Genomic DNA, 26,082 nt, shown 5'->3' with positions numbered 1-26,082 from the left:
TGAGATGAACAGGGTCCCACTGACTTTTATTAAGATTTTGGGCATCACATCAACTAGGATCCAAAGGCATTCAGGAACTAGGGCAATTGGAAGTAAGAACATTTCTATACCAGATCTAGTCAAGTAGAAAGGGATGCAAGAGAGAGAGAGAGAGAGAGAGAGAGAGAGAGAGAGAGAGAGAGGAGAGAGAGAGAGAGAGAGAGAGAGAGAGAGAGAGAGAGAGGAGAGAGAGAGAGAGAGAGAGAGAGAGAGAGAGAGAGAGAGAGAGAGAGAGAGAGAGAGAGAGAGAGAATAAAAAAGGCCCACCAATGGTGCCAGTCCTCAAACAGAAAGCTAAAGTGATTATCCAGAAATTGGAGGATAAGTGTCTTGAAACTTCCTCTTGAAAGAATTTGTCATAGAAAAGGGGAAATACAGTAACAAGTAGGGTGATCCAGAGTTTACCAGTGAGAAGGATTAATGGTTGAGAATACTGGTTAACTCTTGCATTAGAGAGGTGGACAGGAGAGAGAGAGAGAGAGAGAGAGAGAGAGAGAGAGAGAGAGAGAGGAGAGAGAGAGAGAGAGAGAGAGAGAGAGAGAGAGAGAGAGGAGAGAGAGAGAGAGAGAGAGAGAGAGAGAGAGAGAGAGAGAGAGAGAGAGAGAGAGAGAGAGGAGAGAGAGAGAGAGAGAGAGAGAGAGATGAGAGAGAGAGAGAGAGGAGAGTAGAAAGTCTGGTGAGGCTGCAGGAGGGGAGGCATGCACTTAGCAATATCAGAAGAGTAGTTAGCATGAAAATATCAATACAAGATAGCAAGAGATGCAATATTATGGCAAAGAGAAAGAGACTGAAGACATTCAGTTTTAGGACAGGAGATTGTAAGATAAAATGCTTTTGATTCCACCAAGTTCAAAAGTGCAGTGTGAATGGAACCCCCTATATAAGTGAAGTGTGCTACATGCATGAATAGAAAAAAATCCCTGTGCAGAGTTAGCAGTAGGATGGGGAGAAAAACTGGTAGAGATGGCTCAGATGAATAAATGATCTCTATTATATCAAGTTCCTTCAATTACGTTTCAGAAATAGAGAAATAAGCACACTATTAAATGTACACATACAGAGTTAGGTGTGGAGGTCAAGTCTTGACCAAGTGAAACTATTACCACTGACCTCAGTACCAAATGGACATATAACTTTCTGATACATTAAAATTATTAACATATGCACATTTCACACCTTCAGTCTCCCTCCTTGAGCTGTAAACAAAATAAATAGCAATAACAATAACATTGCATTAAAACTAAACAGGTACCTACTAGCATCACAATAATCTGCTATCACAGAAATGCTTGCAGACAAATGATATAAAAGCCAGTATACATATACTGCAAATAAGGACTAGAGCAACATTGATTAAAAATTCAAGATATTCTATTACTTTCAGACATGCTGAACAGAATGCATTTGTACTTGTCATGGTATGTGTTTAAAACACTTCCATCTTTACTCCTCACCTCTCCATTCAGAGATAACTTACTTGTTAAATTATTAGCATTACTCCCATTTCCATTACTATGTATATGTGAGCTACTTCAACCAGTATTTGGCTGATGACCAGGATGTGTGAATCAAGGCCATGATATTGAGTTGAGTCACACAAAGTAAGTCTTAAACTCATATTCCCAAACACTTCTGTGTCTTTTTATAACTACTTTTTAATGGCTGCAGTGGAAGTTATATTTTCAAAGATATTTTCATGACTATAGTGATAATTTAACAAAGACTGTGTGCCATCACTGGGAAAATACAAACCCATGAGAATCTAACTATTCATCACTGTGTCTTTTGAAAATAGTTCTTATAAGAAAGAGAACAATGTTTCAAAATATGAACCAAGGACTCATATTTTGGACAGCTGAACAGGAATAAAGTTGAGTGGATGAGTCAAGGACTGAGTTACAAGTCAGTGAGGTATCCAGCACAAGCTGTGTACAAGAATGTGTACAAGCTGTGTACAAGAATGGATTTTCTCTGGGCATTACGTATGAAGGAAAAAAATAATAAATAAATAAAATTCTATTCAGCTGTAATTTTCCTTCAGCCTCTGGACCTAAAGTAGTGTTCAACATTTACCTATCATTTTGTGCACAAAGATTTTAATTTGGTTTCCCTCTACCTGATTATAGAAGCAACCAATTCAAAAACATCCTAAGGTGTCTGCAGATTATCTTAGGTAAGTGCAAAATATCTATAGGATGTTCAAACATGTGTTTCACTGGATAATCCTTACAAATTGCTACACTAACACTCATGTTGACTGCCTGCTGTTTTCAAAATGCCTAATATGCATCTAGGGAGCCTACTGTAGCACAACAGTACTGTAGCATAACAGACATGGCTATTTGTGTGTATTCACTTGCTCTTTGGATTAGAAATATAAATTATTCTGCTTTTGCCACATGCTACATACTTACAAGCTAGTTCTTAATGTACATGTGATTGAGTCTTAAATGGGTTATTATTTACATACAAAGTACCCACCATCATTGCCAAAAACAACCCATGGTCCCTGACAAGCCTTTCTCTTTTGGCCAGCTTGAAAATTATTTTTCATATTCTCTGGAGCCTTTCAACACAGAATGTAGATGACTGAGAGATAAATCAAACACACTTGTCAACATCAACACCATCTCTCCCAAAAATTTCAGAAAATTTTTTTCTCCTATTCCAAAATTAAGTAAATGGAGATGAACCAAGGCCTAATTCAATAGAAGAAACATATATACCTGTAAATGTAATCTCTGTACAGTTTGTGAATGACAGTGAACTGAAACCTGCTGAATTTCTGTGCTGTCGATTCCTGAAACACTATATTAATCACCATAAGATCAATTAGTCATCTAACCTATGAGATCAATATTTATCACCAGTGTTACTGTTTAGCACAGCAGTTTTCTTGTGGAATTCAGCAGCAAGTGGCAGAGTCTTTCCTCACCAATCATGGCTGACTGCTAAATTCAGGATGACAAGTGTGGAACAAGCACATTTCCTTATCACACTTCTTCCCAACACACACACACACACACACACACACACACACACACACACACACACACACACATACACACACACAAACATTATGAACACACAGCATAGAAATTCAGAAAAAGAAGAGGAGATAAGCATGTGCAAAAATAGTTTTCTAAATACAACAAAAGATCAGTGGAATGCATTACCATGAGAAGTGGCTTGTGCAAACAATAAAAACAGATTCAAGGCCTCCATCCCCCTTTTGACAGGCAGCTGACTGGTGCACTCATAATGTTCTTGCCACATTTTCAGTTTTTTATACTTTCATACTATTTTCAATAATCTTATGAATTAGCCTTGCACTGTGCTGGTTTTTAAAAGTACAATAGGGAAATGATATTAAATTATCAACTCTTCAGAAAATTAAGGAGACAATAAAATTATTCATAAACTCATCCACATGACTCAACAAGTGGCACATCCCTAGCACATCAACTGTCATGAGGATGAATATGTATAAATAATTTTTTTTCCCACAATTTTCCTCAAGGTTTGATATTATTGTTATTTTCTTAATAATATTTAAAAAAATAAGTTTAAGGCAAGAGACGAGGCAATAGATATCTACTGCTGTGGCTAAGTCACTCCCCAGGATGTAGTACATAAGGGTGAAGAGGGTTCTGCAAACTCGCTGCTGACCCTTCCCTTGTTCCATCTGCTTACTTCCTCTTTGTATCTTATTAACATAGAGTGCAGCTGCATCCTGTACTCTAAAGACAAGCTCTCTTACTATTACCTTGACATACTACAAATACCTACATAGTCATGGGAAATGTAAAGATGAGCCTGGAAGGGATTAAAAAAAAAAGAAAAAAAAGTTCCCAGGCCAGGCTGTCCCTCAGTTATGGGTCCAATGTGTCGTGATACATCCTCCAGTTTTCTCTTATATTAACTTATACATTCACAGTCTAGACCTGATTTTCAATCTATAAAACATACCCTTACCCAGGTGGCTGAGGCCACTGACAACAGATTCTTCTCTGTTCCCTTTACTTCCTCTATCCTCAATTTCAATCCAAAGATGGTTGCTGTTTCTGAGGTAAAAATATAACTTGTTTCATGCCCACACTCTTGAATCTGCAGAATCTTCTAACATCAGGCTAAGACTTCATTGCCACTCTCATTAAATTCATCTGTGCTGCATATCTTTGACTAACTCCTTCCACTGTAAAATTCTAGAGGTATTTGACTTTCAAAAGTGGGAGCACATTCTCAACTATTTCCCCCTTAATGAAATTTATATACTTGGAGATTTCAATGTTCACCATCAGCTTTGGCGGTCATCCTCTTTCACTGACTAACCGGGTGAATAAGTCTTCAATTTTGCTATTTATATGACCTAAAGCAATTACTGCAGCAACCTACTTGCATTTTTGACTGTCTTGGAGATGCACCCAACATTTTTCACCTCTTTCCTAACTTCAATGTGAACAAGTTGTTTTGGAAGGAAGTGAGGAAGGAGAGAGTAAACAGAGGAATATGGGGAGTGAAAGAAGAAAAAAAGAGAGGAAGGAGTTTTTGTAAATAGCAAGGAAATGGTTAGAAATATGCAAAAAAGGCATTCTGGCTGCTTTTCTTATTTCTGCATTTCTTTTGGGAACAGCACTTTTTTCTTGGGGAGGAGGGCTTTTACTAATCTCTGTAATACATATAAAAGAAAAGACTAAATGAAAACATTTCAAATATTAAAATCTGGTAAGAACTTTAAGTGGATCAATATGCTGCATCACCAAAAGAGGAGAGGAGGTAAGGAGCCTGGCCTCTAGGGAAGGTGTATGATCAAGTGTTGACTTATATAAAGGTATGAAATGAAAGTATGCTTTGTGTTCTCTCATGCATAACACAAGTAACTGTGTGCACGCACACACACACACACACACACACACACACACACACACACACACACACACACACACACACACACACACTCTGAAGACCCAAGCACCTTTTCCTACACATGGATAAAGTAAAAAAACATGAATGTGTGCAGGTACAATACATAAAGAGCATCTGGGAAGCAGCTCCTTGCTTGAAACATTCTAATACCAATGATCTTCACCTCAACACCAAACTAACACATTTTTACCAGATTAGCCTTGTACCCTTCACCCTCTACTTCATTTTCTCTTCTCCATTACTACTACAAGTACTACAGGAGCTACTGTTGCTGTTGGTGCTCCTTGCTCTGGTGATGTATCTGCTCATAGGTGGCACTGAGCCAAGTTGTAGCAAGGCGCAATGGGGGACTTGAGAAGATGGGGTAACCAAGAGGGGGATCTGCTGCCTGAATGGTGAGGTTACGGAGGAGCCCTGGATGAGCCTGGAAGTAAGGGCAAAGGAAAAAAAAGGTTTTCAAAAGTTAGGGTGACTCAGAGGAAATGTACAAGTTTATAATAAAAGTTCCCTAAAATTTGCTACATAATGCATTCCTATAGCATGTTTGTAATCTTAAAAAAAAAAAGAATACTACAGCAACTGATAATGGTAGCAATAGTAATGGTAAAAATAGTAATAATAATAACTACAATAATAATAATAATATATTCTATACTGAGAATATACTCTGACCTTCCTCTGACTCTCCCATTCCACAGAAATATTAAGTCATTAAGATGCATCAAGAAAATCATATTTCCAGCACACACACACAGGTAGGATGTTAAATAAAATTAGAGTGGCTTTTACATACATGGACATGGATATGATTAAAAAAATAATTACAACCATGATATGTCCCAAGTTGGAGTACAATGCAGTTGTTTGGTCTCCACACCAAGAAGAAGAATATAAGGAAACTAGAAAGAATACAGAGGACAGCAATGAAGATGGTACCAGAAGTGAAGAAAAAGACTTATGAAGAGTGACTGGAAGATATGAGATTAATAACACTGGCAGAGAGAAGAGAAAAAGGAGACTTGCTAACAATGTACAAATTAATAAACATAGGGAAAAGGTACACAGACAAGCTTTGCAGATGCACATGGATGAGGGAACAAGATGAACAAGAAGACATACAAAAAAGATTAAGAAAAGTAAATGTCTCAATGATATCAAGCGATACAGTTTCCCGCATTGAATTTCTGATCTCTGGAATAGTTTAAGTGAGGAGATGGTTACAACTGCTTGTGTGAGCAAATTTAAAGAGAAATTAGATATCTGCAGATATGGAGAAAGGACAAAAGAGCTTTTGCTCAGACCCTGTACAATACAACTAGGTAAATACAACTAGGTTAATACACACACACACACACACACACACACACACACATCAAAGTGTTGAGGATCTGCAGTCAGTAAGGTTAATTAAATTCACTGGCCACAGTTGTATAAATATCCTAATGAAAAACTGTAAAATGCAGTGTATTGTAGATAAAACATTTGAGAGAATTTGTACTCTAAAAAAAGAAAAGGAAAAGAAAAATGTAAAACTGATCTAAGGAATGTAAAATTAATTGCTGAAATTACAATGAAATAGAATTAAACAGAAATGGAAATTAAATAAGATTTACATTAATTACAAATAATACAGTAATAATTAACATCCTATTATAAAATATATAAAAATAATAATAACAACAAGAATTGCCACAATTAATAAGGTATTCAAGCATGTGAAACATACACTTTTGTCTCTTGTGTTCTTAGAATGTCATTACTATTCTCAAATATCTCAATATCTTATCCCAACCACATTTAACAGGCTCTTATGAAGATTATTAGGGTTTTCAAGGGTATTTCATGATTCAAGTGATATCTAAACGAGGATTCTGTATCATCTGAGAAAAAAAGTATGAGGGTCTGGTTATTACAGCAACCTTTCAAAATAGTCCTAATGAGAACCCAAATATGGGTCTTCACATCACTACAACATACCTGGATGGAGTACCGCTCATCATCATCATTTGTGAGGTAGAGCAGTTCCACCACCAAGGATGCCCACAAGCCACGCACTGTCTCCCCGCCCAGCTGGCCCACCCGTACCTCAGCCTCACCCAGAGTTAGCAGATGTGAGGTGTACACCCTCTGTGGAAAACCAACAGATGAGGACAGGCAGTAAGATGGAGGTCCTGTTATCATTCAATACAGGTAATTTATGAATGAGTTATGCCTTTTAAGAGTCAGCTCATATGAAAAATTTAAATACTTAAAGGTTTTTAAATTACTCCATTTGATGTATTTTCATTATTCTTATGCATAGTAAAAAAATAAACACAAAAGTTCAATATTTTTAAGGAAAATAACAAAATTATTTCATTCATAAATGAAAATTCATGAAAGAAATATTTCATAAACTGAGGTTGAACAGTATAGCACTGCTGGTGGTACAAAGGCTGATGGAAGGCATTTGACAATCTCAGTGGTGAGACAAGGATTAGGGTAAAGGCAAGAGCTCCTGTGGTCACTTATGGCATTTGATTTGAAGCAATGGTCTGCAGCTTTTTCAAATCCAGTAGCATAACACATCAAACCTATTACCTCTATAAATGACATCACAGTGTTTTTTTTATTTGTTTATTTATTTTATTTATTTATTTATTTTTTTTTTGGGGGGGGGGGCAGGGATGAGGTGATTCCCTGAATTCCCTCAATGAAGTAATCTTTGAAAATAAATCTATGATTCTCCAAGACTTACAGCCAGTAAGTCTTTGAGTTACGTTAGGTTAAGTTAGTCTTAAGTCTTACATCCAGCGGTTCTTTGTTGATTACTGTAGAAAGCAGAGAAGTGTATATTTGTATTAATGGATTAATAGATTAATAGATCCAGCATTCAGTTTCTTTTTATAAAATGACATGCTTTTGAATAGTTTTGAAGTACTCATAGTAAGAAAAATATTAGTAAAATATGAAAGAAGAACAGAAAGGTTTGTGAGCTATGGTGACAGCAGAAAGTGTTTAAATATCTGATGAAAAAGTAAACAGCATTCCTTGTAAAGTTTTGGAGGTCTCCATTTGCCAGCTATGATTCCCAATGTATATAAATGAAGTGGGTGTTCTAGTTGAGAAAGGAATCATGGTGCACAGAACAGGCAAGAGAGAGAGAGAGAGAGAGAGAGAGAGAGAGAGAGAGAGAGAGTGAGAGAGAGAGAGAGAGAGAGAGAGAGAGAGAGAGAGAGAGAGAGAGAGAGAGAGAGAGAGAGAGAGAGAGAGAGAGAGAGAGAGAGAGAGAGAGAGAGAGAGAGAGAGAGAGAGAGAGAGAGAGAGTGTGTGAGTGTGTACATGGTGTGGTGAGGAGTTCTGCATGCAAGATTAGAAATATCTACATTAAGTGATATCACATATGGTTGAGTTTTCTAGCATGAATTACTTACCAAATGTATACTCCTATTGTATAATGTATTACTCATTTTTTGTAATGTAAAGTTTGTTGTACAGTGATAGGAGCAGAAATTGATTACTTAGGTCTTGTATTGCAAGCTTGAGGAAGAGAAAAAGAAACCCCCTAAGCAATCCCCTAAGAAGAAGTTTCTAGAGAATGTGAGGTTTTACAAAAGCAAACATATGTACAAACATAAAATAAGTTCACAAATAGATCACCTTGACAGCATTGTGACCCAGAGAAAACAGATTTGGCACTTCCATCTTGACTGCCTCTGTCCAGCTCTGGGGGCCCCACACACCACCCTCCTTGTACTCAAGTGCCTTCCCTTGCAGTCCCTCAGGTGGCTGAGCAGAGTTGGAGCTTGGCTCAGGCAGCCGTGTGTCAGGGCCAAGGTACCAGTTACGAGTGTAGTCCTCCAGAGCATCATGCAGCTCTGCCCACCCTGTTATTCCTCCAATCAGTGCATGGTCCAGGGAGAGCTTGACTCCAATCCTATGAACAAATGTAAAGTGTAAGTGTATATACAGTAGTTACCTTACTTCCTGAGACTTTTGTTACTAGAAATATTTGAAAATTTATCAGTACTCTTGTCCATATTTAATGTTCTTTTTTTTTGTACATGTTTGAGAAGCTGGCCTAGGACATCAAAAAATCTATAAAAATGACCACTTAATTGTTACTTTCCCGAAAGAGAAGTACAAGACAGTTGAAGTTAGGTTCTCCAGTGTAGTTCTGGAGAACAGTTCTAGTCATAAGGATAGAGTAAAGAGAAAACAACCAAGTTCTAGGATTCATAGCATTGTAATGAAAACGTTTCTACAGTACAACTGTATCCCAGTAATAATGAACATTATATCATAAGTCTTAAACAGTATTTGAATATACAAAAAAATGATAGCAATTATAATCAAAATACTGTAGAATTTCACAGGGAATTTATCTCTGATGGCCACTGCCTGGCCACAGAAAGGAAGCCCAGTGCTTTCATCAAAGGCAGTTATTCAAGTGTGGCTGTGTAAGACAAGTCAGGTCAGCTGGGTCAAGACTCATATTACAGGGTAAGTTTTATTTCAAGCATCACAGGAAAAGAATATAAGAAAATAAGCCACTAGGCTTACAAGTGGTAGTCCCTCTATAAAACACCTACCTATATCCATCTGTCATCCCTATCCATAAATTTATCTAATCTTTTAAAGCTCCTAACAGACTAATCACCAACAACCTGATTATTGGATCAATCCCTGCCATTTACTACTCTATTTGAGAACTAATTTTTTCCTTTCTATTTCAATCAGACTTTATCAAGCTTGAATCTGATACTTGTAGTCCAATCCCAATTATTAACCTTATAGATTTTGTTTATGTCACCCTTGTTATATCCCTTATATCTCTTTAGTATTTCTCTCAGATCCCCTCTTAATCTACACTTCTCTAATGAAAGCAAATTTTAAAGTTTTTAGTTTCCTCTCATAAGGAATATTTCAGTTATCTTATATCTTTTTTATTATTCTTCTCTATACTGACTCAACATACTTAAATCACTCCTGCAACACAGAGAACAGAGCAGCACAGTATGGTCTACATAAAGTCTGACCAATGCCAAACACAACTTTAATATTACTTCAGGACTTCTACTTTTTAATGCTCTTAGATGAATCCTAATACACAATTATCACTCATTCCTTCTTCTTACTCCTTGCCTCCACTCAACCAGCTATCCCTCTCACCTATATGCCAGCAGCACCAGGTTGAAGAGCACAGGTTTACTGACGAGCCAGTCTAGGTACATGGACCATGATATCTCTCCACTGAAGGTCTTGTACACTTGTGATGTGGTAGGTGGCAGGTCATCAGTGCCCATCACTATTAGGTGGCAGGTCCCAATAAGTAGTCTTGGGGAACAGCAAAAGAAAATTAATAAGGGAGAATTTGTTGAAACTTAGCAGAAGTGGATGAAAAATAAGTGTGTGTTTTGCTAAGGGTAAAGGGTAAGAAGGAAGCATATGAAAAAATGCTGCAAAAAAATGTGCCTGAGAAAATTATGATGAGAAAAAAAGGTGAAGGTTTTTGCGATATAAAAGTGAAAGCAGTGATAAAAGAGATAAAGAAAGAATACTGTATGAAGCTGAGTGATAAATCAATTAGAATAAGTTAAGGGAAAGATTCATTGAGAATAAGAAGTTATTTTGGAAGGAAGTGAAGAGAATGCAGGGAGGGGAAATATATGAGAGTGTGAGAACACAGAGGGAATGGAGTTCTTGTACATAGCAAGGAGGCAGGTGTGTGGAAAAGGAAAAGAGAACTTTGACTATTTAATAAGAACACAGGAGAGGCAATAACAGGTGGAGAACAAATGGGCATGCAGAATAGAAATGGTAGAGAGGAGAGAGAGAGAAAGTAGTGCCAATATTAAAGTGTGGCAAAGTTCCAGGCATAGATGGAATAATTACTGAAATGTTGAAATATGGAGGTGGTGCTAGTAGACTGGAGGCTTTTAATATGTGAACTAGCAAGGAGGCAAAGAAAAGTATAAGATGAGCGGAGGAAGGCAGTTACCATCTATAAAACACTAAAGACTGTAAGGATGAGTGTCATAGTTACTGGGGGATCAGTTTGCTTAGTGTACCAGGAAAAGTCAATGGGAGGGTCATGACTGAGAGACTGATGGAAGTGACTAAGGTGAGAGTCAGTGAGGAACAGGGAGGTTTCAGGAAAGGATATCAAAATGATAACAGAAAAGGATGAATAGTCAGATGCAACATTCATGAATCTAGAAAAAGCATATTCTATAATAAGGTGGATAAAGAAGCCCTTTGGAATGTTCTTGAAATTTAGAGCACAGGAGGCAGTTGTTAGAAGAATTAAGTCTTTTTATAAGGAAGTAAGATCATGTATAAGGGTGAAGGTAAAGCTTGGAGACTTTCAGTACAGGAACAAGATTGAATCACAGATGTGCAATGTCTCCATGACTGTTTAATATATTCATGGATGGCTGTGTAAGGGAGATGGAAGTTAGGAAATGTCAGTGCAAGGCTGAGACTGAATAATGTGGGAAAGGTTCCAGTAGCACATTTGTTTGCAGATGACACTTTCTTACAATTAGAGTGAAAGGGAACTTCAATTTACAAGAACTACATCAAATGGCAATAGGGATATGGTGTCCAAAAATGAATCTACAGTGATGTGTTCTGAGTTATATTACCTGTAGGCATCTTCAAGAGTTTCATCATACTGCATCCTCTGAATGACACCATCCCCCTGCCCCCCTTGTGCCCCCTGCCCTGCTGCCCTGCCAGGCTGGGCACTGGAGGACTGGCTGGATGTCTCCGATGAGCTGGAGGCTGTGCTTGGGGGAGGTTTGGGGAGCAGGGGGGCTGAATCAAGTCGCTGTAGGTACACATGGCCGAAGGTGCTAAGTAGGAACTTAAACCAGGCATGAGGGAAAGCATCCTGAGTCTCCTCCAGTGCCTCTGCTTCAAGTGGTGGGTCAATCATCCAGTCTGGAGGAGGGGCCAAGGCTGCACTTAAGGGACTCTCGTAGATGGGAGGGGAGGGTGGGGCACCCCGAGGCACCACCCGCAGGTTCACCACGCGGGAGGAAGTTTTCTTCTGATAATTATTTGGAACATGACGGGGAGAATCCCCATCATCTGAGTCATACATTATTCCTGGGATAAAGCTAACTGATTTGTGGTTGTCTATCGAGCCAGACGACCCATGGCCTGGGACCGTCCTTGGAGGATGTTCTGTCGTCCACTCACTCCTGCTCAGCTCCTGTCCCCTGTTCCAGGCCTGGGGAGGTGGAGTGTCTCCTGTACGCACAATAGGGATGTCCCTCTGTTCCCCAGCCCAGGCTATGCGGCTGCCTCGTCCACTCTGCCACGATGAGTGTGAGAACCTTCGCTCTCCCATGGAAGCCACAGGACTTTCCCTCTCAGATTCCAAAGGCGATGGACTCTCTGGGAGTGACGGTCTTCCTTGGCCGACACGAGGAAGGTTTCTCAGATGCCCCTGACTCCTGCTGGTGGTGGGTGGTCGACCCTGGCTGGCAGGAGGCATTGGAGGCTGACCAATGGCTCGGGTGACGGCATGGTCCAGCAGCACAAAGACAAGAGCCTTTAAAAAATACTCCCGCACCATTGCTAGTGTGTCGGGGGAGTCCAACACACCCGTCAGCACATTGCGAGTATCTGAGTATCCTAGCACTGAGAAGCGAGTGAGTGGCGTCAGGGTGTGAAAGGCTTGCCGGTTCACACAGGATCCCAGTGCACTTCCCTTGTTGCGTCCAGTGCCACTCTCCATAATGTCAAATGCCCGACTAAAGTTGGCATCAACACGTGAGGCTTCAGCAGTGTGGCAGCTTGTCTCCTGAAGCTCCAGCCCCTTCACACTGTAGTATTGGTAGGTGAAGCCAGTCTCCAGGATCTAGAGAAGGGAAAGTTGCAGAAATAGGCAAATATTAATAATAACAATAACAATAATAATAATAATAATAATAATAATAATAATAATAATAATAATAATAATAATAATAATAATGACAATAATAATAATAATAATAATAATAATAATAATAATAATAATAATAATAAAAATGACAATAATAATAATAATAATAATAATAATAATAATAATAATAATAATAATAATAATAATAATGACAATAATAATAATAATAATAATAATAATAATAATAATAATAATAATAATAATAATAATATAAAAAAAATAATAGTAATCTTATTTTCACCTGAGAGCATAGACACTTTTGTATGATGAAAATACTGAAATAAATATAAAATAAGTAATATATGTGGATATACTGTAGATAAAAAAAAATAATAATAAATAAAAATAACACACACACACACACACACTTGCTATGGTTGTGGAGAGAGGACAAAATGAGCTTTGGCTTGTGCCCTGTACAATACAACTAGGTAAATACATACACTGCCCCGTGGCTCAGTGGTAAAGAGGCTGAGTCTGTGTTGGCTGCCATGGCAGGCATAAGTTTGAACAAAACTAGGGGCTGGTCACCTACGGGATTTTTCCGCTGACAAGCAGAGCAGTTACTGTCCCTCCTGACCAGTGGGATGGGGTGTGAGGTGTGTAAGGTTTCAGTCTTACCCAGTGATTAGTAATAATGAGCTCTGAGCTCACACTGAGAGTGTAATGGCTGGTGCTTGTGGGTCTGTTTGTGATCAGGTCTTGATGAATTACACACACACACACACACACACACACAAGAATTACAAAAAAAAAAAAAAAAAAGATGATTGCATTATAAATTTATTGGTTGCTTCTTCCCCCCCCCCCCATGGGTTTAAACACTGTGAAAACTATACTATTTTAAAATGTGAAGGAAATGCTGTAAGATAATCAAACATGGTTATATTTCATTGAAGGATGTCCCGTAAATTGACATTCTACCTCCTTAAAAAAAAAATTTCATACAAGACACCAAAAATACTCGTATTTCATTACATATGACATTCAGCCTCAACTTAATGCTGTAAGTATGACTGTTACTTTCCTGGTGTATCTGAATTTTAGAGATTATCTGCAATAAAAATACAAAAAGGAATAATTTAAAGTAACCGAGTCTACCTTACAACAGCTGTGTAATTGCACATTTTTTTTTTTTTTTTTACCAGAATTATGGTACCAACAATACCAAACATGTATCTGTGTTTTTTTGTAGCAAGCTGCCAACCAGTATTTTTTTTCTGTATAAAAAGCTACTGTAAATAAGAACTGATATACTTAGTCTCCTGCCAGAAGAAAGCAGGAAGTTTTATGCCTTGGCTGATCAGTATAATCATCATAACACAATGGACACCACAGGCTCAGTTCCTGTTTACAGTTGTACATTTAGTACCTGATCTTTCATTCAGTAATACTACTGCATTACCACCTGTTATGTGGGGCAGCTGTCAGGACAGGACAGCCAGGAAGTTGTAGGTTCTTTATAGAAACATGTACAGACTGTGGTTTCTATATTGAGGCCAGGAACAAACGAATAATGCCATGGCAGACCCTGAGCGCGTGGCTGTCTCAGAAGCACCAGCCAGACCAAGGATTGCAGGGTTGCCAAGTGTACAATAAATGGAGGTACAATGTGAAACATGGTGCAGTACATTACATATCCACACCACCAGCTTGTTCTTTTCAGTGTTATACAAACATAAACTGGTCTACCTATCTTAAACTAACTCAACAGTATAATTTTGTCCATCCAAAAATTAGCTGGGCTGGCTTTTTTTCCTGTGATCTGATATCACTAATAAACACTTGGCATATGAGAAAAGACCAGAAGAAAGTTTGTTGTCTTCATTTAGTGAAAGGTGAGAGAGAGAGAGAGAGAGAGAGAGAGAGAGAGAGAGAGAGAGAGAGAGAGAGAGAGAGAGAGAGAGAGAGAGAGAGAGAGAGAGAGAGAGAGAGAGAGAGAGAGAATTACATAATTACAACAAACAAAATAATGAATTATAGAGAAAAGAACCTAGATATTTGAGGGAACATGAAAAAAACTGAGAAAAGGAAGAAATATAGTTTTCCCCACAGAAATACAGGCATATGGAATGGAATCTTGTAACAAATCAGTTACAAGAGAGACTGGATAACAGACTTGGAGACAGGACCACACAAGCTTTGGTCTAACCCTGTATACTACAATTATATAAATAAAACTAGGTAAGTAAAAGTCAACTTTTCAAAAGACTATTCTGTGACATTCATACTTTAGCACTTTGCCCTTATCCTTCACCTCTCACAAGTCAAGCAGGATCATAGCAACTCACCTGAACCCACATGAAACGATCTTCCCAGCGCAGCAAAAAGTGTTCTCCAGGCTCTGTAATCCCTGTAGACAGAGGGTTAGTTAATTCATGGGACTGAGATGAGGATTATGAAATAGCTGGAAGGTATGAGATTATAGAGAGAGAGGATGTAGGTCTGTGAAGAAGCATGGTGGTGAAAGGTGTATGGAAAAGTAATTTTGTAGATTTAATTAACTTTCATAAATGAGAAGGCAGTAAGGGAAGCAAGAGTTGAGTATGGGAATGGAACCAGGTAGAGAATGAATATTTATGCTGAGGGTAATTCACAGTCAGGAAAGCAATAGCCAGACTAGAGGGATTGGTAGAGGGACAAATTTTCTAGATAACTTGTGGTTTTAGTATTATATTAAGACTTCTGATTGAAGACTGTGGCTATTGTCATTCTAGATACACAATGATACATGCACTGAAATATATGGACATTTGATAGTCATACATTTTATTCATTCACTTCCATTTTCAAGCACCTATCTAGAATACATCGATCAGTCATGAGTCCAGCAACCATCACATAATTCAATGATGTAGCCACTCAGTCTTCTATTGTCACCTTTCTGCCGTCACATCATAAGGTCAAACAGGACCCTTAAAGTTAGACAAAATTAGGAGGAGGAGGCAGTAGACACCTGCCGAAACGATAATTACTCCCAGTGAGGTCTAGAGCACTGTTCGGGGGGTGCTGTGAATTTATCACTAAACCCAGCTGTGACCTCACTGAACGTTTCCCTTTGTGTCTCACAACACAAAGGGGCAGTCACAGCCTGCCCTCTAAAGACAACTCTCTTCCTCCACACAAAACTACAAGCACCTAATAACACACACACCCTTCACTCAAAAATTTTAAAATCGTCATGGCGACTCCTACACCAGCCTCGGAGTCCCCATCTGGGGAGGGGACCATAAATGTCCCCAGGTCAGACTGCCTTTCTGTCAACGACCCTAAGTGTCTTGACACCCCCGTCAACTTTTCTTCATTAACTTCTGCAACATTCGCGGTCTAAGATCTAATTTTCAATCTGTAGAACACCACCTCTCCTCTTCTAAACCTCATCTTCTTTTCCTCACTGAAACTCAGGTGTCTGAGGCAACTGACAGTAGCCCCTTTTCTCTTCCCTCCTACTTTCTCTATCCTCATTTTCGATCCAAAGCTGGATGCTGCGTTTATGTGCGCAATGACTTAACCTGCTCTCGTGCCCACGCTCTTGAATCTTCCGAGTTTTCCACCATCTGGCTACGACTACAGAGTCACTCTCATACTAAATTTATCTGTGCTGTATACCTCTCTCCTAACTCCTCTGACTATAAGAAATTCTTTGACTACTTAACTTCCAAAGTGGAGCACATTCTGACCCTCTTCCCTTTTGCAGAGATCTGCATTCTTGGAGACTTCAATGTTCACCACCAGCTTTGGCTTTCCTCTCCCTTCACTGACCATCCTGGTGAACTAGCCTACAACTTTGCTATCCTCCATGACCTAGAGCAATTGGTGCAACACCCTACTCGTATTCCTGACCGTCTTGGAGATACGCCCAACATTCTTGACCTTTTCCTGACCTCTAATCCTTCTGCTTATCCTGTCACCCTTTCTTCTCCGTTGGGCTCCTCCGATCACAATCTCATATCTTTATCTTGTCCTATCACTCCAATCCCTCCTCAGGATCCCCCTAAGCGAAGGTGCCTCTGGCGTTTTGCCTCTGCTAGTTGGGGGGACCTGAGGAGGTATTTTGCTGATTTTCCTAGGAATGACTACTGCTTCCGTGTCAGAGACCCGTCTTTGTGTGCTGAGCACATAACAGAGGTGATAGTGTCTGGCATGGAGGCATACATTCCTCAATCTTTCTCTCGTCCTAAACCTTCTAAACCTTGGTTTAACACAGCTTGTTCTCGTGCTATACATGATAGAGAGGTGGCCCACAAAAGGTACTTAAGCCTTCCATCACCAGAATCTCATGCACTTTATATTTCTGCCCGGAACCATGCCAAGTCTGTTCTCCAACTAGCCAAAAACTCCTTCATTAACAGAAAATGTCAAAACCTTTCAAGATCTAACTCCCCTCGTGATTTCTGGCATCTAGCCAAAAATATCTCCAATAACTTTGCTTCTTCTTCTTTCCCTCCTCTACTTCAACCAGATGGCACCACTGCTATCACATCTATTTCTAAAGCTGAACTCTTTGCTCAAACCTTTGCTAAAAACTCTACCTTGGATGATTCTGGGCTTGTTCCTCCCTCTCCTCCACCCTCTGACTACTTCATGCCACCTATTAAAATTCTTCGCAATGATGTTTTCCATGCCCTCGCTGGCCTAAACCCTCGGAAGGCTTATGGACCTGATGGGGTCCCTCCTATTGTTCTCCGAAACTGTGCCTCCGTGCTTGCACCTTGCCTAGTCAAACTCTTTCAGCTCTGTCTGTCAACATCTACCTTTCCTTCTTGCTGGAAGTTTGCCTACATTCAACCTGTTCCTAAAAAGGGTGACCCTTCTAATCCCTCAAACTACCTTCCTATTGCTTTAATTTCCTGCCTATCTAAAGTTTTTGAATCTATCCTCAACAGGAAGATTCTTAAACATCTATCACTTCACAACCTTCTATCTGATCGCCAGTATGGGTTCCGTCAAGGCCGCTCTACTGGTGATCTTCTGGCTTTCCTTACTGAGTCTTGGTCATCCTCTTTTAGAGATTTTGGTGAAACTTTTGCTGTTGCCTTGGACATATCAAAAGGTTTTGATAGAGTCTGGCACAAAGCTTTGATTTCCAAACTACCCTCCTACGGTTTCTATCCTTCTCTCTGTAACTTCATCTCAAGTTTCCTTTCTGACCGTTCTATTGCTGCTGTGGTAGACGGTCACTGTTCTTCTCCTAAATCTATTAACAGTGGTGTTCCTCAGGGTTCTGTTCTGTCACCCACTCTCTTCTTATTATTCATTAATGATCTTCTAAACCAAACTTCTTGTCCTATCCACTCCTACGCTGATGATACCACCCTGCACTTTTCCACGTCTTTTCATAGACGTCCAACCCTTCAGGAGGTAAACATATCACGCAGGGAAGCCACAGAACGCCTGACTTCTGATCTTTCTAAAATTTCTGATTGGGGCAGAGCAAACTTGGTATTGTTCAATGCCTCAAAAACTCAATTCCTCCATCTATCAACTCGACGCAACCTTCCAGACAACTATCCCCTCTTCTTCAATGACACTCAACTGTCCCCCTCTTCTACACTGAACATCCTCGGTCTGTCCTTTACTTATAATCTGAACTGGAAACTTCACATCTCATCTCTAGCTAAAACAGTTTCTATGAAGTTAGGTGTTCTGAGACGTCTCTGCCAGTTTTTCTCACCCCCCCAGCTGCTAACTCTGTACAAGGGCCTTATCTGTCCATGTATGGAGTATGCTTTACATATCTGGGGGGGTTCCACTCATACTGCTCTTCTAGACAGGGTGGAATCAAAAGCTTTTCGTCTCATCAACTCCTCTCCTCTGACTGACTGTCTTCAGCCTCTCTCTCACCGCCGCAATGCTACATATCTAGCTGTCTTCTACCGCTATTTTCATGCTAACTGCTCTTCTGATCTTGCTAACTGCATGCCTCCTCTCCTTCGCGGCCTCACTGCACAAGACTTTCTTCTTTCTCTCAACCCTATTCTGTCCACCTCTCTAATGCAAGAGTTAACCAGTATTCTCAATTATTCATCCCTTTCTCTGGTAAACTCTGGAACTCCCTGCCTGCTTCTGTATTTCCACCTTCCTATTCCTATGACTTGAATTCCTTCAAGAGGGAGGTTTCAAGACACTTATCCACCAATTTTTGACCACTGCTTTTTGGGCATTTTTTTTATTAGATTTTTGTTGCCCTTGGCCAGTGTCCTTCCTACATAAAAAAAAAAAAAAAAAAAGCTATTCATACATTTATTCATCTATGTATTCATCCATTCATTCATTCACACAATAAGCTAGCCACTTTCTTAGGTAGGCCATTACAAATAAAAGAAAAAAACAATAAACCTAACAAGATATGAAATGATGAGGATATAAAGAAATTAGTTTGAGTAAATTACATATACACTGGTTTAAGTAAATTAAGGTGAATGTTTCTCAGAGGAAAGAAGTAGAGATGTATGATTTCAGGACACCTTATAAGATGAGCATGCCAGCTGCAGAAAGGTGTAAGGTGGTTACAGCAGGAGAGAAAATAGAGGAGAGAAGTGAGATTAGGTATCTGAGAACACTGTTAGGTAAACATGGAAATATGGATGGAGGGATAAGAGAGGGATGTCAAGGGTAGGTGTGTTGTAAGATTGCTTGTAAGGGTCATGAAAGGAAGAAATGTGTTATGGAAATAAAAATAAAGTTTAATCAATAATATTCTCCTGATAAGTGTCTCCATGGTGCTGTGGCTATTGTAACTGGCTATAAATCTGTGGGGCCTGGTTTGAATCCAGGCTAGGGAAGCTGGTACACAGATCACCCAGCTGTTCATCCTTCTTTTGGGTTAGTCAATAAATGGGTACTTGGGGAAAGTAAACTGTGGAGACCTAAATGTCACACGAGTCCTGTGTCCCAAAGTAAGGGATAGCATCCGATGCAGGTTTGAAAGCCAATGAGGCTGAGATGAGTGTTGAGGTCCCATGCAGCTACAGTGTATATCTCTAACTTATTCAGCTTTACAAGATGTGTCATTATAAACTTGATCCCACCTAATATAAATACAGATATGTAAACACAGCCATACTCATTCCTGCCTTAACACTCACCAAGGGCTCCAGACTGCAGGTGGGTGTGCAGGGCCAGCATCACATGGGGTGTCAACTGCTGGTAATACACAGAGTCGTCACATGAATTAGAAGCACGACCAACTGGGTACGACCAGAACCTGAGTGGCCTTGGGAAGCCCAGGAGGAACACTGGCAGTGTGAACACAGGCAGTAATGGAGCACAAATCACAGCCGAGATCACCACCAGGGCCAGCAGTACCGGAGACAGAGCTAGATTGAAGCCTAATGGTAAAAGAAAATACATGTTACTTTCCTTTACTAATCACTTCCTAGTTCAGGGATAGGGTAAGATGTTTCATGAGGGCTGCCAAACATATTTTACAATTTTCTTCTTTACAAATTACCATTATTATGTGGGAGTCCATCAACTATAGTAACAAGAGGATATATATTCATAGCAAACCATATTTAATATGATCAGCATTTACTTTATCTTATGCACCTATGTATTAAATCAGTGTGTATCACAATCCTCACAAAGGTCCACTTGTTGAAACAGCGGCACAACCCTATACCCTGGTGGGGGGCATATACACAGTATTCAAATCTTGTTTTTTCCATCATTATTGGATATATTTAATGAAGCTCTATTAAAGATACATTCAAGATGGTTAAATATACATTTTTTTTTAAATAGAACCTATTTTTATCAATATATTATTAATTACAGGTAGCCCTCAACATTCACAAGTTCAACACTCACAGATTTTATTGACTTATCAAATCTGTGAATATTAAACCCACACATACTGAGATGAGGTTTTTAATTTTATGAATAGTTTTTAGAGACACTGTTGGAGATGAATTAGTATTAAAAATGTTATTTAACTTACTAAATAAATAGGTAAAACCAGGAGGGTAAATTTGTTATTTTGTTATGACTAAAGAATATGATTTATTGTTTGATTAAGCAAAGACTTACTGGAAGAACAATTATACAGATTCCTCAATTTATAATAGGTTTTTTTGTGATTATTACAAAAAATCTGAAAAATACTCAAAAGACCCTATCATTAAATCTATTAAATATAAAAGACATAAAAGAAATTACATATTTTTCCATGAGTTTTCCTCATTGTAAGCCAAAAAAATCTATTGAATAATGATAACACATATTCAGCATTTTTCCCACACATCTTTCCCAAATCAAGCCACTGAAAGTACTGAATATAACACAACAAACTGATTCATCCAATTCTCAAAATTTGAAACATATAAAACAGGTAAATAAATAAATTGCAAAATATTAATCTTAACATAAAAACACAATGTGAAATTATAAAAGTAAAAACTAAGCTTTTCTACTAACTATGTGACAAGGAACTGGCTGGACTCAGAAAACAACATATAAAAGTAAGACTCCCAACTGTCTCACTTAGTTAAACTCACCCAGGAGAAAGAAATTGACTGAGTTCTTGTGCTTCTTCTCTGTGAAGGGAGTCATGAGGAAGAGCAGCACAGTGGAGAGTCGGTGGAGTACCCGAGTGCCCCACAAGTGTGCCAGGCTGAGGATAAACATCCGCACTGCAGGAGAGAGGGTAGTCCATATTTCCAGGGGACCAGTCATGTTTCCGCCTTTACGCCTCACCAAGTCCAGGATGTAATAAACCGAGAGCTGCAGGAAGGATGCCTGTGGGAACTGCCAGATCTGTGTCAAAAGAGAGAGAGAATCAAAGAAAATGGAAGCAAAGTTCTAACTACAATAAAGAAAAAGGGATACTTTGGGGAACTGCTGCATGTATGTGAGAAACAATGAGTTGAAAGACAGAAATTAATGGAGACAAACAATTTTTACATGTAAAAAGAGATAGAAAAAACAAACACTTGTGGAAACTACAATAACTGGATTAGAGCAGAAAGATTACCAAAGACTAAGAGAACAAGGAAGATGAAAACAAGAGGTTTTATTATGACAAACAAGAACATGGCACTACATATTCCTGCCATGAGAAGTGTAGGAATAAAATCAGAAAAAGAGGATGAAAGAATAAGAAGGGAAGGAAGATGAAAACAAGAGGTTTTACAAATAAAAAGTGTTGCACTTCTACTGCTCTGGGTCACTGGTCATGAGAGATTCCCCCACAAAAATACAGAAAGGAAAGGAAAGCTCCTGCTTGTGAAAAAAAAAGTTGTATGAAAGAAAACAGAGGAAGATCGTTCCAAGAAGGAATCAAATTAAAAACAAATTAAGAACAAGAGAATCTTAAAAAAATGTGTATGAATTGTAATGACTCAGGTTCAGCCCCTCTCACAGCTGCCACTAATTCGAGTCAGCTTTAATGATAATTTAGCAGGTTCTAATGAAAGTTTTGAAACTCTAAGATTCTATTGGTAATTTAAAGGGGCTATACTAGAGGTTACTGGAATTCTTAAAGATGTTTTTACAATTCTAATGATAGTGTGACATGGATTCTATATCACCAATGGAAGAAAACATTGTGAAAGCCAAACTATGACCTGTGGAAGTAGTCCTAATCAGAAAACAAAGAATTTATGAATATAAGCCTAAGCCTCTTATTATACACCTCTCCTCACCCCACAACTTGCTCTATCATCCTCTTCACTCACCTGCCGCAGCACCCTGGCAAGAGGCACTGTGAGGAGGAAGTGGTCAAAGGTCTCAGGATAGGCAGCAGCTTGGAGGGGAAGTTCTGCTGCAATTGTCTGATGGATGAACACCAGTGAGAGGAAAGGACACCCTGTAGGAGAAAGGAGGCAAGAATGTGAGATAGGAATGAAGGATGGAAGAAGGAATAGTAGAGGGAAAAGAGGTAGAGATAAGAGAAGTATTGGTAAAGGACAAAGGAGACTAATTATAATAAGGTAGATCCAAGCATATGAATGCTAAACAAACAAACAAACAAACAAACAAACAAACACACACACACACACACACACACACACACACACACACACACACACACACACACAGGATAAATTTCTGAAGTCAATATCTTTTTTAAATCTTACACTGTAATGCAGCAGAGGTGTAGAATCAATGTTTAAAGGAATAAATTATTAAAGCAGAAAAGTACAAAGAGTAGCAACAAGATGGGCATCAAGCCTCAGAAGCAGAGGTAATGATATGCAGAAACACACTTTTCCAAATAAAATAATAGAAAAACAGAATCCATCATCTGAATAAATGATGTGTGAAAAAAAAGGGAGGACTTGAAGAACAGGTGACTGAAACAAGGAACATACATCAACTGAAGCAAAGATTGAATAAGCATGGACATGGAACAGGTCCATAAGAGTGTAGCTCAGGCCCTGTATGCTACAACCAAGTATATAAAATCAATTACATACACACTAGAATTCACAATAACAACCAGAAAATGACAGCTCAGGTCCTATACTACCAGGTAAATAAAAGTAAGCAAATGCACACCGATATGGATCACATGAATGTAGCTCATGTCCTGTATAACATACATGTATGGGTAAATATGATAACCAGATAATAACAACCAGAAAAGGGCAGCTCAGGTCCTATACTACAACCAGGTAGATAAAAATAGACAAATGCACAACAAAATGGACTACAAGAGTGTAGCTCAGATCCTGTATAATACGACTGGGTAAATATGATGGGATAAACACATACCTATAAGGAGTAGCTGGGAGTAGATATGAAGGCAGGATGACCCACCACCACCACTGTCAGCCACAGATGGGGCTGTGCCAAGCGATGGGAAGAAGGGGTTTCTCACCAAGCCAAGGAGGTACACCTTCTGGCCCTCCCCAACCAGCAGCATGGCCGCTGTCAGGACCAACAGACCACCACCAACTGTGTCCCGTGCTGGCTCCTGAGGGAATACGTGGAAGAAAGAAAGAATGTAAGGATAGTAAATGACTACTGCTGTGAAAAATGCTTATACATAGCAAACATACAAGCTTCATTGTGAAATATTCAAACAGAATAGTTACAATCCCCCTTAGGAGTGTCACAGAAACATTGCAAAAGTTTTCTGAAGGTAAGGTAATTAATCATGAAAGGTCATTGCTGAGGACTGAACCACCAAGAGGACACTCAAGGTAACACAAGGCTGACAATTACCATTCTGACCAAAATGATCACCATGACCCATGTGTATTTTGATCAGCTTTGTGCTCTTACGACACAAGGCAACACAAAGCAAAAGCTGAAAAAAATATTATAATGCAATGTACAGTACATGCCAAGTCTGTGTGCTGCTTGATGTAACACAGATAAATAACATTCTATAATAACAAAAGGCCACATACAAGAAATTAGTATTTCAGAAACCTTCCTTTTTCTTATGTACTCTGAGATATTTCAGGACAGAACCTGCTAAACTCCTTAAATAATGAAGGCAAATACTGCTCTACTCTTGTTCCACTGCTCTGATCAGCTGCAGGATAGTGTAAGCATCATGCTGTCTAACTTTCCTTTCAATGATAACCCCAAAAGTTTTTACCTGGATTTTAACTGGACTGCATTTTCCAAAATAGTCTGATACAAATTAAGAGTATGATTTCAAACAACAACTCAGATAAAAAAAGGGGCAAGTGAATAATTAAAACTTTCTGGTGTCTGTAGTTTTATTTTCAATATGTAAAATTGTCTAGTCTTACTCAAATGAAATAATGAGAGTCATAATAGTATAAGCAGTCAAATAAGAAGCCAGATTATCTTAGAAAAGGAAACTCCCCTGCAATGTGAGTAACCCTAATGAGGAAAGAGATAATGAAAACTGTGGACATATGGAGTCAATGAAGGGAAGTGTCTGTGATAATAACCAGACGTACCTGAAACAAGGCAGGCCTGGTGGGCAGCTTAGAAACTGTACCATTCTGTAGGGTAATGTTGATCACCTGCTCATACCAATCCAGGTGAGGCAAGTGGCAGCCCAGACTCATGCCTGCCACAGCTGCCAGCATGGGCACCACAAGGGCCAATTCTCGGTGGCAGGTGATGCGGCGCAGGGAAGTGCTGCCACCAGGCCCTGGGTGTGTTTCATCATACTTCCCAGAGAAACCTGTGAGTATGGACACTCGGTGGGACAGCAGGGAGGAGATCATCCAGGCTGGAATATGAGAAAATAGTTAGGGGGATAGAGAAATATGTTTGTAAAAATGCCTAACAAATGGAACAGAAAAGGGCAGCAATCTCTTTTATTGCAGTCTGAGTGATACAATTTTATTTGTTCCCCACTAAGTTTGTCAACCCTTTCCCCTTTGAAGCATCATGAAAACAGTAAGAAACTGCTCTAGGGTCAGAATAAACTGGCAGTGAGAGGTCATAACTGAGGAGTTAACCCCTTGCTGTGCTGCTAGCTCGCTGCTGCTGCTGCTGCTGCTGCTGCTGGAGCTAAACTGCTGTTGAGAACACAAGTCAGACTTGAATCATCAACTCTTTTATATGTTCCAACAATTAGCCACTTTCTATATTTTCACTGGCTTATGACAAAGGAATCATTAGAAGGGTAATCCCTGATTCATATAACATGGATCAATAAAAATAAGACTGTGGAATAATGTTGGAACATAAAAGTCTGATTAGTGGTATCTAGATAAAGAGTAAATCAAGTTATGGATAACATATCTAGCATTACAACAAGCCAATCTCATTGCTTTGGGCTTTCTCAACTGTAAACAGCAAAAGAAAGTAAAGCTTTCCATGTGGAAGTAAACACAAGTAGAATCAATTAAATGATGCAGTGATAAAAGCAAAGGGTGTACAAGGATCAACCTACTGTAGACTGACTTACCCATGTCAACACTGAAGAGAAAGCCACGGCAGGCAGCAAAGACCATGACGGCTGAGAAGGTGGGCAGCGCCGCCACAATGAGGAGGGTGAGGGTGCCCAGGATGACATGTAACACCAGCCGTCGTGTGGATGACATTGGGGACCCACCTGATGTTGGGTTAACCAAATTAGGCTTAGCACAATGTACATGAGGCTTGCAGTCATATCATTATTATTATTATTATTATTATTATTATTATTATTATTATTATTATTATTATCATTATTATCATTATCATTAATCTTATCATTATAATTCTCATTGTTATTATTATTATTAGCAGTAGTAGTAGTAGTAGCA

The 26,082-nt window shown here is 39.1% G+C and overlaps 1 protein-coding gene across 1 annotated transcript in view; it reads right to left on the bottom strand.

Annotated features, from left to right (window-relative positions):
* Positions 1–704: 704 nt before the first annotated feature.
* The window catches only part of LOC135113953 (pecanex-like protein 4), a 37,876-nt gene continuing 12,498 nt past the window's right edge, over positions 705–26,082 (bottom strand). Inside the window, exons 7-18 of the mRNA XM_064029537.1 lie at positions 25,743–25,889; positions 24,781–25,058; positions 23,615–23,816; positions 22,576–22,706; positions 21,397–21,655; positions 19,987–20,229; positions 15,190–15,251; positions 11,592–12,814; positions 10,117–10,281; positions 8,605–8,881; positions 6,943–7,092; positions 705–5,389 (exon numbers count right to left, since the gene is read on the bottom strand). Of these exons, the coding sequence (XP_063885607.1) occupies positions 5,228–5,389; positions 6,943–7,092; positions 8,605–8,881; positions 10,117–10,281; positions 11,592–12,814; positions 15,190–15,251; positions 19,987–20,229; positions 21,397–21,655; positions 22,576–22,706; positions 23,615–23,816; positions 24,781–25,058; positions 25,743–25,889 (3,299 nt within the window). The 3' untranslated portion in view covers positions 705–5,227. The remainder of the gene's footprint in view (positions 5,390–6,942; positions 7,093–8,604; positions 8,882–10,116; positions 10,282–11,591; positions 12,815–15,189; positions 15,252–19,986; positions 20,230–21,396; positions 21,656–22,575; positions 22,707–23,614; positions 23,817–24,780; positions 25,059–25,742; positions 25,890–26,082) is intronic.

This window comes from Scylla paramamosain, chromosome 2, assembly GCF_035594125.1.
Source record: "Scylla paramamosain isolate STU-SP2022 chromosome 2, ASM3559412v1, whole genome shotgun sequence".
Classification (NCBI taxonomy): domain Eukaryota; kingdom Metazoa; phylum Arthropoda; class Malacostraca; order Decapoda; family Portunidae; genus Scylla; species Scylla paramamosain.
Note: the sequence above shows the minus strand (reverse complement) of the source record. Positions and strands in the feature narration are given on the sequence as shown.